The 15326-nt window shown below is 38.3% G+C and overlaps 1 protein-coding gene across 2 annotated transcripts in view; it reads left to right on the forward strand.

The window, feature by feature from the left end:
- MYOM1 (myomesin 1) overlaps positions 1–15326 on the forward strand; it is a 138431-nt gene that overhangs the window by 75371 nt on the left and 47734 nt on the right. Inside the window, exons 17-19 of one of the 2 annotated variants that reach the window (XM_054583405.1) lie at positions 512–633; positions 2391–2678; positions 4453–4649. In XM_054583405.1, the coding sequence (XP_054439380.1) occupies positions 512–633; positions 2391–2678; positions 4453–4649 (607 nt within the window). The remainder of the gene's footprint in view (positions 1–511; positions 634–2390; positions 2679–4452; positions 4650–15326) is intronic. The other variant, XM_054583406.1, reaches the window with a different exon arrangement.

The raw sequence follows: 15326 nt of genomic DNA on the forward strand, positions 1-15326 counted from the left end.
TTATTTTCAAATTCTAGTGTAATTTCTCAAGTAATTATGCCTTCCCTGGCATACAGGAAGGCAAAGACTAGGCCTCTGTGACAAGGAGCAGCCTATGCCTTTGGCTATACGTATATGCCTGAAATAGCCATTAATAGTATTATTAATACCACCTATTATTTATTCAATGCCTCCTATATGCAGGTCCTCTAATAGGCACTTGTAGACAATTTTTACACAAAAGTTATTATGTAGGCATAATTATCCCCATCTTATTGATGAGCACACAGAGGCTTAGCAGGGTTAAAGTTCTTATTCAGGGGAAAACCAGGACTTCTCACTGTTTGACAGAGTGAGTTTAAAAAATTGCTTTAGCTACCTACTTGTCTAAAACACATATGTTGCCTATATCTTTTTATTCCTTTCAAAAATGAATCATTTTCATAAAGCCAGATCATTCAGTTAAGCTAAAAATCATCTTCTCTAATTTTCTTCCTAAGAGAACATTTTTTAAAATGTTCTTTCCTTTCAGATTTACATGCCATGGATTGGCGACTGGTCAAAGTTATATTTTCCGGGTCAGAGCAGTTAATGCAGCTGGACTTAGTGAATATTCACAGGATTCAGAAGCAATTGAAGTAAAAGCTGCAATTGGTAAGTTCCTTATGAATACCTTTGTTAAGGAAAAAATGAATTTTTCTAAGTTGCAAAGGAAGATCCCATCCTCTCTAGAAATTGTTTAAAGCTTCTAATGTTGCTTATTGATTCCATCCTAAAGTGATCATTTCCTCTGGCTCCAGGTGACACCTAACCTTCCATAGCTGTCATTTTACAGATCTCTATCACTTACCCAGATTCTGTGCATCTATAGATAGCCTTTTCACCTTCACAAGCCTAAGTTTCCTTGGATATTCCCATTGTGTGAAACTCCATTCTAACTTCGTGATCATCATGGGAATATAAAAAGCCATCCAATTCCATGAAGTGGTATATCACCCATAACACTGATCATCTTGTACCTAAAGGCCATTTCATCTGCAACAGAGCCTGGCTTGTTTTCACTAACAGTACATTAACATGCTTTCTATAAACTCCTCTAAAATTTCTGCAAAGACATATGTGCTTGCTTAATCATGTTTCATCTGTGCGTACAAAGTAACCAATAGAATAAAACCAGTAATAAAGTAATTATGTAGATATATACACATAATGTACCTCCCAATCTTAGATAACATGGAGAAGGGACCCAGGAAATTTAGAGCAATCAAAATGAAACCTGTCCTACAGCAACACATTTAAGGAGAAAGATTATTAAATATATATTGTCTTCAGTTAGTGTCCCATATTACTTTCTGGATTTGTTTGCTTGTTTTGTTTTAATCCTCAGCCGGAGGCACGCTTATAGATTTTAGAGAGAGAGGAAGGGAGGGAGAGTGAGATGGAGAGAAACAACAATGTGAGAAACATTGATGGGTTGTCTCCCATACGCACCCCAACCAGAGACTGAACCCCAAACCAGGTATGCACCCTAACTGGTGATCGAACTCGCAACCTTTTGGTTTATAGGTGATGCTCCAGCTGAGTGAGCCACACTGGTCAGGGCCCATGTTACTTTTTAACATTTGTTTTTTATGGCCAGGCACTAACAAACATGGACACAGCTATATAGTATTTTTTGCTACATGAATAATATTTCAACATCAAGTTAAAAAAATGAGACAAAAATACTGTATACTAAGAACCTAAAGAGCTATAATGTCTCACCAGGGTACCTGTGCCTGAATGGTGAAATGCTAACTCTTTGGAGATACATGGAAATTTTCAATAAGTGAATTGGGTCAGAAGTTGATTTTTTTCAAGGATCAAATAAAAACAAAATGACATAGAGAAACAAAAATGTATACCTTGGGGAAAATACTCCTTATAATATAGACAATAGTGAACATGTTGCTCTGAGGTTGGGAAGTACAGACCATTAATATTTCAGTAATGTGCATAATTTTGTTATGCAATCAGGATCCTTAATGTTATGTGTCTTGTGTACATTATGGTCCTTTCCCACCACCCCCATTCTGTTGAATAATAGGGCTTATATCTTTCAAGAAATGTCTGAGATTTGCTTTCTCTTGTGTACATTTGGGTTCTGCAAATCACTATAGTTCCTGTTCTGCGTGTGGTTTTATGTTCTCAATTCTTCTTTTTCCAGAATATGGAGAAATTTAAATATTTCCTTGGTGTAAATTATGTGAAACATATGCTCTCCATATTTCTTATAAATCCAAGTGATTTCCATTGAACCAAGACTGTTTTTGTTCTGCCTGTGGTCCTATGTGTTTCTCTTTGTTCTATTACATAAGAGCATATACAGTATGTCTGGGCTTAAAGTTTCTGTTGTTATCTGGCGATTATAGGGGGAGGAGTGTCTCCAGATGTGTGGCCTGAACTGAGTGATGCACCTGCTGGACTAACAGACTCCAAGGGAGGCATGCATGACACCTCCCAACCAACCTTTAAGAAAGATGCTTTACTTGGTAGCAAACTTAGCAAACCTTCACTACCCAGTAGCTCTCACAACCTGGGCCAAACAGAAGTGAGTAAAGTAAGTGAAACAGTTCAGGAAGAGCTTACCCCATCACCACAGAAAGCAGCTCTTAAGGGGGAAAGTAAGTCTGATGCTCTGAAAAAGAAGAAGGATAGAGGTGAGAGTTCAAAGAGTAAAACTGTTCCATCTGTCTCCATCAGCGTCATCACCTCTCATTGTCTAGATCACATTCTTCCATCTGTGTTCACTTTTATCAATGTTTATTCTTAATTTTATGTTTTCAACTATTTATTTGCAATACTTTATAATCTTACATGTTTGACTTTTATACATAATTCATTGTGATTAATGATAATAACATTTTTAAAGTCATTTTGTTATAGAGTCCTTTTAGATTTCTGAGGCAGATGCACCTCTGGCCTCATTTCACTATGAGAGAACAGGAAGGATTTGATCCTCATAGCTCATGTGAGGATCTTTGCAATATTCATATTTAGTATATGTGTAGGAAAAATATTTCACAAAGAAGTGATATTTTATCAGGATTATAGTTATTAACTTCTGTTGTTCATCTTCAAGTTTTCAAATTACCCTTCACATTTAATTAAACTAAATAAAAGTAACATTTCCGCTGAGTTTCCATGAAAAGTTGAACAGGGTTATTATAATCACATATAGCTACATTCTATGATATATGATCCACATTCCCAATACTGATTTAACATTATCAGAAGTTAAGAATTTTCTGATTAAGATATTTGGTACTTGTGATATATATTTTAGAAGACAATGTTTTTTATCAAATAAAAATGAAATAATAAGCATATTATGATAAATTAAAACATGCCTCTCATCTATCTCCTATTTCTACCTCACCCCCGGCTTCTGTCACAGCATCTATTTTTTTTTGACACTTTTATTTGTCCCTTCAATTTGGTGTAAGATGGGATATTCATATTCAACATCACTCTGCAACAGGGAAAAAGAGAGGGAGAGAGAGAGCGTGCATTCACTTTTTTTTAAATGTAAGGAATGAAGGAGGTTGGGGATGGGGAGAGAGAAACAAATATATTTTATTTTTAAAATAGTTATTCTTCTGAGAATCTTTTTGAATAGTAATTAGTATCCTTATCTTCAATATTCCAAATAAATACTTAAAAATTCTTTTTAATGTTATTGCATATCTAGCTAGATTTCTTTCCACTACCCCACCCTCTCATTCTTTATCAAAAACTATTAATTTCAGTAGTTGAGTGAAAAGTTGATCAGCAAGGCCTCATAGATGAAGGAAGACTTTTTAAAATCCTCCAAATACTTTTCTGGCTAGGCACTAACAAGCAGAGAAACAGTGATATAGTATTTTGTGCTATATAAATAATATTCCGACATCAGGTTAAAAATAATGAGACAAAGATATTATATACTAAGAATCTATATAGTTATGAGGTCTCACCAGAGTACCTGTGCCTGAATGATTAAATGCTAACTCTTTGGAGATACATGGAAATTCTCAATGAGTGAATTGAGGCAGAAATTGATTTACACATTCCATTTTCCTCAAGAATCAAATAAAAACAAAATGACACAAAGAAACAAAAATGTATACTTTGGGGAAAATATTCCTTTTTAAGGGGAGCAGAATCATTTCACAGGATATTGGACCATTTTTCTTTTAGTATTTCAAAACATTTCTCTCTTGGGTTGGGCGCAGATTCTTTTAATCTTTAGAATAATAATTACAGTGTACTTTTTGCCAACGTCGATTTTTTTCTCATATGCCAAATCAGATGCCAAGTTACTGATCAATGCCACGTTTTAGTTTTTTACCACAAGATCTAGTGCCCTCATGCATGGTACCAGTGAAACAAGTTTGATGTACAGAGAATCATAGATGCATTTCTGTCTACTCACAAGTATTCATGTTGCAACAGCGGCACCATCTCCACCCTATGATATCACTTGTCTTGAAAGTTTTCGTGACTCAATGGTTCTTGGATGGAAGCAACCGGATAAGAGTGGCGGGGCTGAAATTACTGGCTATTATGTGAACTATCGTGAGGTAATTGATGGGGCACCAGGACAATGGAGAGAAGCCAACATCAAAGCTGTCAGTGAGGAGGCATATAAGGTAAGCATGTGACCTCTCTAGTGTGGAATGTCATATATATGATGACATACCCACTTGCACCCACATGCACACATATGCACACACACGCACATGCCCAGAACCTTGTAAATGATTCATGTCATTTTTCCAGTGTCCATTGCCTGCAATGACAGGACTTTTGTAAAACACATATGAAGATAAATAGAAGTAGTTTTGCTGACCAGGGAGCATGTATATTTTCTGATTCATACACATAAACATAATTTCTTAGAATGTTTACTATGAAATGTATACTTACTGTGAAAGCTAGTATTTCTTACAAAAATTAACTTGCAAAATATCTGTAACAAATATGCCACTAGCTTCAAGAGTCTCAGAATCCAAATGAGCCTGGATTTTTTAACTTTCAATGTCCAAATCACAAAGAATAAATGGAAATGGGCTTCCTGGGCAGACTAACTTGCCACCTGTGAAGTGTCCCTCGTTATAGTGGCTCTGATGGCCACAAACTGGGCTTCTCTCCTCAGCCCACCTCAGAGCACAGAGCCCTGAGGGTGTCACAGCTGCCACCATTCCATACAACTCACAGAACCCTGTGCCTGGAGGGCGAGAGCGGGCGAGGCCTTGGGAACTGTGCTTTCCACAACTCAAAGCTACACTCCTTTAACTTAGCATTTAAAATTTGTGATCACACACACACACACAGAGAATACATAAAACAACACTATATTTTTAAGATCCTTCCATGGTGGTGTGCATAACTATGACTTCATTACTCCATTATATGACCATCTCACGATATACTTTTCCATTCAATTATTAATTGACACGGGCATTTTTGATTATATTAAACATTGTAGCTGTGAATATTTTTGTACAGGCATACTTCAGTTTATTGTGCCATGTTATTGCACTTCACAGATACTGTGTTTTTTAACATATTGAAGGCAAGACCCTCCACCAGCAAAAAGATTATGACTTGCTTTATTATGATACTAGCTTTTAGCACAGTGGTCTGGAACCTAACCCACAGTATCTCTGAGGTGTGCCTGCTGGCACATATATACACTAGTGTCTCTAGGTTACTACCTAAAAGTAGAATTGCTGGGGTAGAGAGTCTTCTTTATCTTCAACTTTACTAGATAATTCTCTGCTGTTTTTCTAGAATACAGAAATTACCATTGTTTTACATCCTCCCAGCACTTGGTATATTTACACATTTTCAGTTTTGACATCTGGATGTCAAATGAGTCTGAACATCTTTTCCTCTGTATTTAGTCCATTTTGAAATCCTCTCTTATAACATGGCTGTTCAAGGCTTTTGCCCATTTCCCTAATGAGTTTTGTGATAGACTTGTGAAGTTCTTTTTATATTTCGAGTATAAATTCTTACTAGTTAGGTAACTGGATATATCTTCTTTCACTCAGTAGCTAGGCTTTTCCTCTCCTCATGGTGAACTACATTAATTTTAATGTCAAATTTATTGTAGTCAGCCCTGGCCAGGTGGTTCACTTGGTTGGAGCATTGTCTCATACACCAGAAGGTTGTGGGTTTGATTCCTGGTCAGTGCACATACCTAGGTTGCAGATTTGATTCCTGGCTGGGGGTATGTACGGTAGGCAACTGATCGATGTTTCTCTTTCTCTGTCTCCCTTCCTCTCTCTTTAAAATCAATGAAAACATATCCTCAGATGAGGATTAAAAAAAGTTTGTTGTAGTCAGGTTGACCAACATTTGCTTTGTTGTTAATGATTTCTGTGCCTTTTTTTTTTTTTTTTTTTTTTTTTTTAAGAAATGCCTTCTAGTTCAGGGATCCTGAAAGTCCTGGTCCTAGCTTTGTGACTAGGGCCAATCACTTAACCTCAAGGTGTCATCTTCCTCCTCTGTGAGATGATCCCATATGTCCTTACAGCTTGACAATAATATCACTATTTAAAAGAAAGATGGAAGGAAGGAAGGAAGGAAGGAAGGAAGGAAGGAAGGAAGGAAGGAAGGAAGGAAGGAAGGAAGGAAGGAATGGAGGGAGGGAGGGAGGGAGGAGAAAGAAAAGAAAAGAAAAAAGAAAAGAAGAAAGAGGGAGGGGAAATGCTTTCTCTTTTCTAGGGTCATAGAGATGTACTAGATTATATTCTAAAAGCTTTACAGTTTGCCATTTAAGTCATTAATTCACCTATTAATGTTGTGTATGATGTGAAGTAAGGGTCAAAATTCATTTTCTTGCCTATGTGGATATTCAGTTGTCCCAGCATCATATATTGAAAAGTTTGTTCTTTTTCACTATTTTGCTAAGCTATCTGTATCATATATCAAGTTTCCTTATATGCATATGTCTGTTTCTCTATTTTATCCTACTCATTCTTCTGTCTATTCCGTTCCATTGATGTATTTACCACTAGCCCAGTATTACATTCACTTAATTATTATAGTTATATTATATATTTGATAACTGGTAAATCAAGTTCTACCTGCTTATTTTTCATCATCCAGGGCTAGCCTTAGCCCTTCACACTTTGATATAAAATGTAGAATTAAGTTACCAAATTTTACCAAAAATAAAAAGAGACGAGCAAAAGAAAACACAACAATAAGCAAAATTAAAAATGAAAACATATTAGAATTCTGGTTAGGAATACACTGAATCTATAAATAAATTGAGAAATAAATGACATCTTTAGAATAGTGAGTCTTCTAATTCATGAGCACACTTCTCTCCATTCATTTTGGTCTTCCTTAAAATGCTAATAAAATTTTATAATCTTCTACTGAAGCCTTGCTCATTATTTTTTATTTATTTATAGATACTATGTATTTTCAGTGTTATTTTATTTTATTTCATTTTTTAACATCCAGGACTCTTCATTATTTTTTAATTTTTTAAATTAATTAATTAATTTTTTCAAATACATTTGTCTCTGCCTACCCCTCACCACTTTCCCTTGCCCCCTCCCTCCCTCCCTCCCTCTCTCAACTCTTCCCCTTTGGTTTTGTCCATGAGTCCTTGCTATATGTTCCTTAACTTTCCCCTTCCCTTCCTTTTCCCCTGCACCCCCTCCTTCCCTCTTGTCTCCGTTGGTTTCTTTTCCTTTCAGTGTTGCTGGTCTTATTTTCCTTGCATCTTTGTACTGTTGGTTAGGTTCCACTTATAGGTGACAACATATGGTATTTGTCTTTCGCCCCCTGGCTTATTTCACTTAGTATAATGCTCTTGAGTTCCATCCATGCTGTCGCGAAGTTTAGTAGTTCTTTTTTTCTTTCTGCTGCGTAGTATTCCACTGTGTAAATGTATCATAGTTTTTTGATCCAATCATCTACTGATGGGCATTTAGGTTGCTCCAAACAGTTGGCTATTGTAAATTGTGTTGCTATGAACATTGGGGTGCATAGGTTCTTTTGAATTGGCATTTTGGGATTCTTAGGGTATAGTCACAGCAGGGGAATCACTGGATGAAAAGGCAGTTCCATTTTCAGCTTTTTGAGGAAATTCCACACTGCTTTCCACAATGGCTGCACCAGTCTGCATTCCCACCAACAGTGGACTAGTGTTCCCTTTTCTCCACAGCCTCGCCAGCACCTGTTGTTTGTGAATCTGTTTATGATGGCCATTCTGACCGGTGTGAGGTGGTACCTCATGGCGGTTTTGATCTGCATTTCTCTGATGGCTAGTGATGCCGAGCATCCTTTCAAATGTCTCTGGGACCTCTGTATCTCCTCCTTGGGAAAGCATCTTCCCAGGTCCTTCGCCCATTTTTTGATTGGATCGTTTGTCTTCTTGGAGTGGAGTCGAATGAGTTCTTTATATATCTTGGAGATCAAACCTCTATCTGATGTATCATTAGCGAATATATTTTCCCATACGGTTGGCTCCCTTTTCATTTTGCTGATGTTTTCTTTAGCCATGCAGAAGCTTCTTATTTTGATGAGGTCCCACTTGTTTACTCTTTACTTTATGTCCCTTGCTTTAGGAAACATATCGGTGAAAAACTTGCTGCGTGGGATATCTGAGAGTTTCCTGCCAATGTTCTCCTCTAGGATTTTTATGGTGTTGTGACTTATATTTAAGTCTTATCCATCTTGAGTTTATTTTTGTGTTTGGTGTCAGCTGATGATCCAATTTCAATTTTTTGCATGTAGCCGTCCAGCTCTCCCAACACCATTTGTTGAAGAGGCTATTATTGCTCCATTTTATGTTTCTGCCCCCTTAGTCATATATTAGTTGCCCATATAAACCTGGGCTTATTTCTGGGCTTTCTATTCTGTTCTACTGGTCTATGGATCTGTTCTTGTGCCAGTACCAGATTGTTTTGAGCATAGTGGCTTTGTAGTACAGTTTGATGTCCGGTATTGTGATCCCTCCTACCTTGTTTTTCTTTCTCAAAATTGCTGCAGCTATTTGGGATCATTTATGGTTCCATATAAATTTTTGAAATGTCTGTTCTATTTCTGTGAAATATGTCATTGGTATCTTAATAGGGATTGCTTTGAATCTATAAATTGCTTTGGGTAGTATGGACATTTTGATAATATTAATTCTCCAATCCTTGAGCATGGTATATGCTTCCATTTATTTGTGTCTTCCTTAATTTCTTTCTTCAGTGTTGTATAGTTTTCTGCATATAGGTCTTTTACCTCTTTGGTTAAATTTATTCCTAGGTACTTTATTTTTCTTCTTGCTATATTGAATGGTATTTTTTTTTCTGATTTCTTCTTCTATTTCATTGCTGGTGTACAAAAATGCCTTTGATTTCTGAATATTGACTTTGTATCCCGATGTTTTGCCAAATTCACTTATTAGTTTGAGGAGTTTTTTGGTAGAGTCTTCAGGGTTTTCTATGTACACTATCATGTCATCTGCAAACAATGATAGCTTTACTTCCTCCTTTCCTATTTGGATGCCTCTTATTTCTTTTTCTTGTCTGACCACTGTGGCTAGGACTTCCAATACGATGTTGAAAAGAAGCGGTGAAAGCGGACATCCTTGTCGTGTTCCCGATCTTAGTGGGAAAGCTTTCAGTTTTTGCCTGTTGAATATGATGTTGGGGTAGGTTTTTCATATATGGCCTTTATTATGTTGAGGAATGCTCCATTTATTCCCATTTTGCTGAGTGTTTTGATCATAAATGGGTGCTGTACCTTATCGAATGCTTTTTCTGAGTCTATTGTGATGATCATGTGGTTTTTGTCTTTTATTTATGTGATGTATTATGTTTATTGACTTGCGTATATTGAACCATCCCTGCATCCCTGGGATGAATCCCACTTGATCGTGATGGATAATCTTTTGAATGTATTGCTGGATGCGGTTTGCCAAGATTTTGTTGAGGATTTTAGCATCTATGTTCATCAGCGAAATTGGCCTGTAGTTTTCTTTTTTTGTAGGGTCTTTATCTGGTTTGGGGATTAGGGTGATGCTGGCCTCATAAAAAGAGTCTGGGAGTCTTCCCTCCTCTTGGATTTTTTGGAATAGTCTGAGAAGGACAGCGGTTAGCTCTTCCTTAAATGTTTTGTGAAATTCTCCTGTGAAACCATCCCGCCCTGGGCTTTTGTGTGCCGGGAGTTTCTTGATTACTGCTTCAATTTCCCCAGCTGTTATCAGTCTGTTCAAGCTTTCTGTTTCTTCCTCCTTCAGTGTTGGAAGATTATACTTTTCTAAAAATTTGTCCATTTCATCAAGATTTTCAAATTTCTTGGCATATAATTGTTTCTGACGATCCTTTGTATTTCTGTGGTATCAGTTGTTATTTCTCCCCTTTCATTTCTGATATTATTAATTTGGGTCCTCTCCCTTCTATTCTTGATGAGTCTGCTTAAAGGCTTGTCAATTTTATTTATCTTTTCAAAGAACCAGCTTCTGGATTGGTTGATCCTCTGAATTGTTCTTTTAGTCTCTATGTCATTCAGTTCTGCTCTAATCTTGACTATTTCCTTCCTTCTCCTTGCTCTGGGATTTATTTGTTGTTGTTTCTTCAATTCTTGAAGTTGTAGTGTTAGGTCTTTTATTTAAAATGTTTCTGTCCTTTTTAGGTAAGCCTGTATTGCTATGAACTTCCCTCTCAGGATCGCCTTTGCTGTGTCCCATAGGTTTTGGACTGTTGTCTGTTCATTTTCATTTGTTTCCAGAAATTTTTTTATTTCTTCTCTTATCTCATTATTGACCTATTCATTGTTTAATAGTCTGCTGTTCAGTCTCCATGAGTTTGCAAGTTTTTGAGGTTTCTCTTTGAGGTTGATTACCATTTTCAAGCCCTTGTGGTCAAAAAGAAAAAGTTTGGCATTATTTCAATTTTCCTGAATTTGCTGAGGTTTGCTTTGTGTCCTATCATGTGGTCTATCTTTGAAAAACTTCCATGAGCATTTGAAAAGAATGTGTATTTTTTTCTTTAGGATGTAAGGTTCTATATATGTCAGTTAAGTCTATTTGATTCAGTGTGTCATATAGCTGCACAATATGTTTATTAATGTTTTGTTTGGAAGATCTGTCCATTTTTGACAGTGGGGTGTTGAAATCCCCTACTATCAGTGTGTTGCTGTCTATATCTTTTTTGAAGTCATCCAACAATTTCCTTATAACCTTGGGGGCTTCTATATTGGGAGCATATAAGTTTACAGTGTTGATGTATTCTTGATAGATTCTTCCTTTAAGTATTATAAAGTGCCCCTGTGGGTCTCCTTTTAATGCCTTTGTTTTGAAATTGACTTTGTCTGATACAAGTATGGCAACCCCAGCCATTTTCTCTTGCCCATTTGCTTGGAATATTTTTTTCCATCCCTTTACTTTCAATCTGTGTAGGTCTTTGGCTCTGAGGTGGGTCTCTTGTAGGCAGCATATGTGTGGGTCATGTCCCTTGAGCATATCTTGGAGTGCTGGTTTGGTAGAGATGTATTCTTTTAGCCTTCTTTTGTCTGGGAAACTCCTTATTTCCCCTTCTATTTTAATTGAGAGCCTTGCTGGGTAGAGCAGCCTTGGTTGGAGGCCCTTGCTTTTCATTACTTGGAATATTTGTGCCATTCCCTTCTGGCTTGGAGTGTTTCTGTTGAGAAGTCAGCTCCTAGGCGTATGGGAGCCCCCTTGTATGTTACTTTCTCCTTCTCCCTTGCTGTCTTGAGGATTCCCTCTTTGTCTTTGATAGTTGCCATTTTAATGATGATGTGTCTTGGAGTGGACCTCCTTGAGTCCCTGTTAAGTGGGGTCCTCTGTGCCTCCTGGATCCATGAGACCCTTTCTCTCCTCAAATTGGGGAAATTTTCCATCATTACTTTTTCGAGGATGTTCTCTCACTTGCTCCTTTTCTTCTCCTTCTGGTATCCCTATTATGCGGATATTATTGTGTTTCAGGTTGTCCTGCATTTCCCTAAATGCTTCTTCATTCTTTTTGAGTCTTTTTTCCATTTCTTGTTCTTTCTGGGAGCTTTTTTATACCTTATCTTCCATCTCACTGATTCGATCTTCGGCTTCATCCAGCCTGCTTTGGATTCCTTCTACTGTGTTCTTCAATTCAGAAATGGTATTCCTCATATCCTCTTGTGTCTTCTTGATAGTTTCTATGTCGTTTTCCAGGTTGATATAGTTTGTTGTAAGATCCTGATAGTTTCTCTGCAGTTTCTCATAGTTCTCTTTGAGCTGGCTGATCTCATTGAGCTTCCTTAGAACCATTGTTTTGAATTCAATATCTGATAGTTCCCTTGCCTCTATTTCATTTAGCTCTCTCTGTGGGGAGTCCCCTTTTCCACTCATTTGGGGGGAACTTCTTTTTCTTCCCATTTTTGTGAGTCTGTTAAGTAATTTAATTGTTTATTTATTTATCTTTGCTTCTGCTTCCATTGGGCCGTCTAGATTTCCTGACTTTGTGGATTAAACTTCTATGGTAGTAGGTGGGTCTTTTTATTTATTTATTTATTTTTTCCTTTTACTTTTCTTTCTGGGCCTGCCTCTGATGATGTCAGTTGTTGACCCTATATGACGTTGGGTCGTTTGTTTGAGCCTTCCAGGAGTCTACTGTCTGTGTGTGACTCCTGCTTTGGGCATCTGTGTGACCCCTTTGGCCAGGGATCCACTATTTCTGTGGATCGCTCTGCACTCTCATGCTGGCTCCTTGATTGCATTCCCCGGCCTGGCAGGATCCCCCACCCGCCTGGGCTTGTGCGTGCTTGCCCCAGCCCAGGGGCTTCTTCTCGACCTTGCGTACTCGTCTGGCCCCCCAGGCCAGCGGGCACCCTGGCACTGGTCCGTTTAGGGTCTTCTATTGTGTGCTTTCCCCGCTTTTGGCTCTTTGGATGCGTTGCTTGCCCTCACCAAATGGGGACAACGGAAATGGGAGGAAGTCAGCTCCAGGACTCTCCGGTTAATCCTGTCTCCAGTCTCTCCTCCAGGGACTCTGGGTAGCTCTGTACCCCTTCCGCCTGGGATCCACTATTTCTTTGGCCTGCTCTGCACTCGCGGCCCGCGCAGGTCGATTTACTCCTGCCCTCGCCGATCTGTGCACTCCCTCGCAGGCCCCATCGGTGCCAACCTGTCAGAGGCCTTGCCAGCCCGCGCGAGCCCTTGCCAGCCCGCATGGGTCCACACACACACTCACCAACCCTTGCTGGCCACTCGGCGCCTATTTTCAGTGTTATTTTAAATGGTATGTCATTTTGTTGTTGCTGGAATAGAGAAGTATAACTAATTTTTATATAGTGATTTTGTATATCATTGTACCAACTTTTCAGTTTGTCTGGGACTCTCCCAGTTTTAACACAAAATCTCCTATGTCCTTGGGACCCCGCATTCTCAGAAACACTGGAATGGTTGGTCACAGTAATCAGGCCCTTAAGCAACCCTGTTACTTAAATAAAATACTTTTAGATTCAAGTTTTCTACATCATGGTTTTCCCATAATTCAAAAAAAAATTTTCTTCTTAAAAGGAGTGTGTGTGTGTTTATATTTAATCAAAAAAAGTGTTTATATCATTCTGTTACCATAATGCATAGCTATTATATTCTACTTATACTCAAACTGACTGATAAGACAAGCCCACTTGTGGATGAACTTATGACTTCATGAGTGAATCAGATGTAGACTGGCTCATATTCATATTTGTCTTGGCTTAAATAATGCAATAGGTAAGTAAGCTTTGTTAACTCAGCTGTTTCCATCTGTACCTCCATTTATTAAGCCTTTTTAATGTTTAAAGGATTGTTTATAGTCCATGAGTTTTTTCACACTAACACATTCCATCATTTCTATTTTACAGGTGTGCTCACATTTATTATTTTATTACATACATTTACCCTCACAACAACTCAATTCCTACTGAAAAATATAGAAAACATTAGGTTACCCAGTAAAGAGCAGAAACATTACAAGAATTTAAATTTTTTTATTTCTAGCCTAGAATTCATTTAATTTTTATCTGTACATGCATTAGTTTTCTACTGCTATATAACAAATTACCATAAACCTTGTGGCTTAAAATAAACCATGTTTGTTATACCACAGTTTCCACAAGTCAGGAGTTTAGGCGCCTCTTAGCTAGGTACTCTGCTCAGGGTCTCACAAGGCTGCAGCCTAGGAGTCAGCTGGCCTGCGTTCTCCCCTTGAGTTCCGCTCCCAAGCTCATTCAGGGTTTTGGCAGGATTGAATTCCTTACAGCTGTGAGTCTGAGACTGCCCTTCTCCCAATGCATGGGGCTAAGCAGTTCTCCAAATGGTTTGTTTCTTCAAGGCCATTGCAACAGTGTTTCTCTTCAGGAAGTTTCCAGGCCCGATTTTAGGAGTTTCTAGCTGATGAAGTCAGTCCTTTTGAAAAATTCACTATTTCTCCTGTGTGTTTCTCCTTTATTCTTACCCTGCAATCACACACTTCACTCACAACAGGTGGGAGTTCTATAGTTAAACTCTATTCTGACATTACCTACCTGGAGGTAGAATCAGATCCCACAGGTTAAGGGTTTGATCCCACAAGAGTGCCTCTTTCCCCATTCAGGTGCCAGGGCTGGGTCCAGGTTGTTACTTACTAGACTACCAGTTTTTTATAAAAGGATGTAACTCAGGAACAGCCACGTGGAAAAGATGCACAGGGCAAGGTATATGGAATAGGGCGATGAGCATTCATGCCCTCTCTGGAGTGCCACTCTCCCAGCACCAACGTGGAAGCTCTCTGAACCCTTTTTGGGGTTTTTATGGAGGTTTCATTACATAGGCAGGAATGAAGAAATCGTTGGCTAACTCAATCTCTGGCCTCTCCCTGCCCCCGCCCCACCAGGAGATCCCAGTGGTGCTGCTGAAAATTCCAGTCCTTGCCCTGGCTGGTGTGGCTCAGTGGATCGAGTGCTGGCCTGTGAACCAAAAGGGTGTCGGTTTGATTTCCAGTGTAGGGCACATGCTGGGGTTGCAGGCCAGATCCCCAGTAGGGGGCGTATGAGATGCAACCACACATTGATGTTTCCCTCTCTTTCTCCCTCCCTCCCCCTCTCTAAAAATAAATAAATAAATAAATAAGATCTTTAAAAAAATGAAAATTCTACCCTTCTAATCACATGTTTGGTTTCCCTAGCAAACAGCCCAAATACTTAGACTACCTAGGGGCTTCCCCAAAGTCACTTTGTTAATATAACAAAATTTATGCTTCTATCACTTAGTAAAATACCAAAGGTTTTAGGAGCTCTGTGCTAGGAAAGGTGACAAAAACTAAATATATATTTCTTATTATAAATTACAA

This window comes from Pteronotus mesoamericanus, unplaced genomic scaffold, assembly GCF_021234165.1.
Source record: "Pteronotus mesoamericanus isolate MK-2021 breed Mesoamerican mustached bat unplaced genomic scaffold, CSHL_Meso_final contig_74, whole genome shotgun sequence".
In the NCBI taxonomy this organism is placed as follows: domain Eukaryota; kingdom Metazoa; phylum Chordata; class Mammalia; order Chiroptera; family Mormoopidae; genus Pteronotus; species Pteronotus mesoamericanus.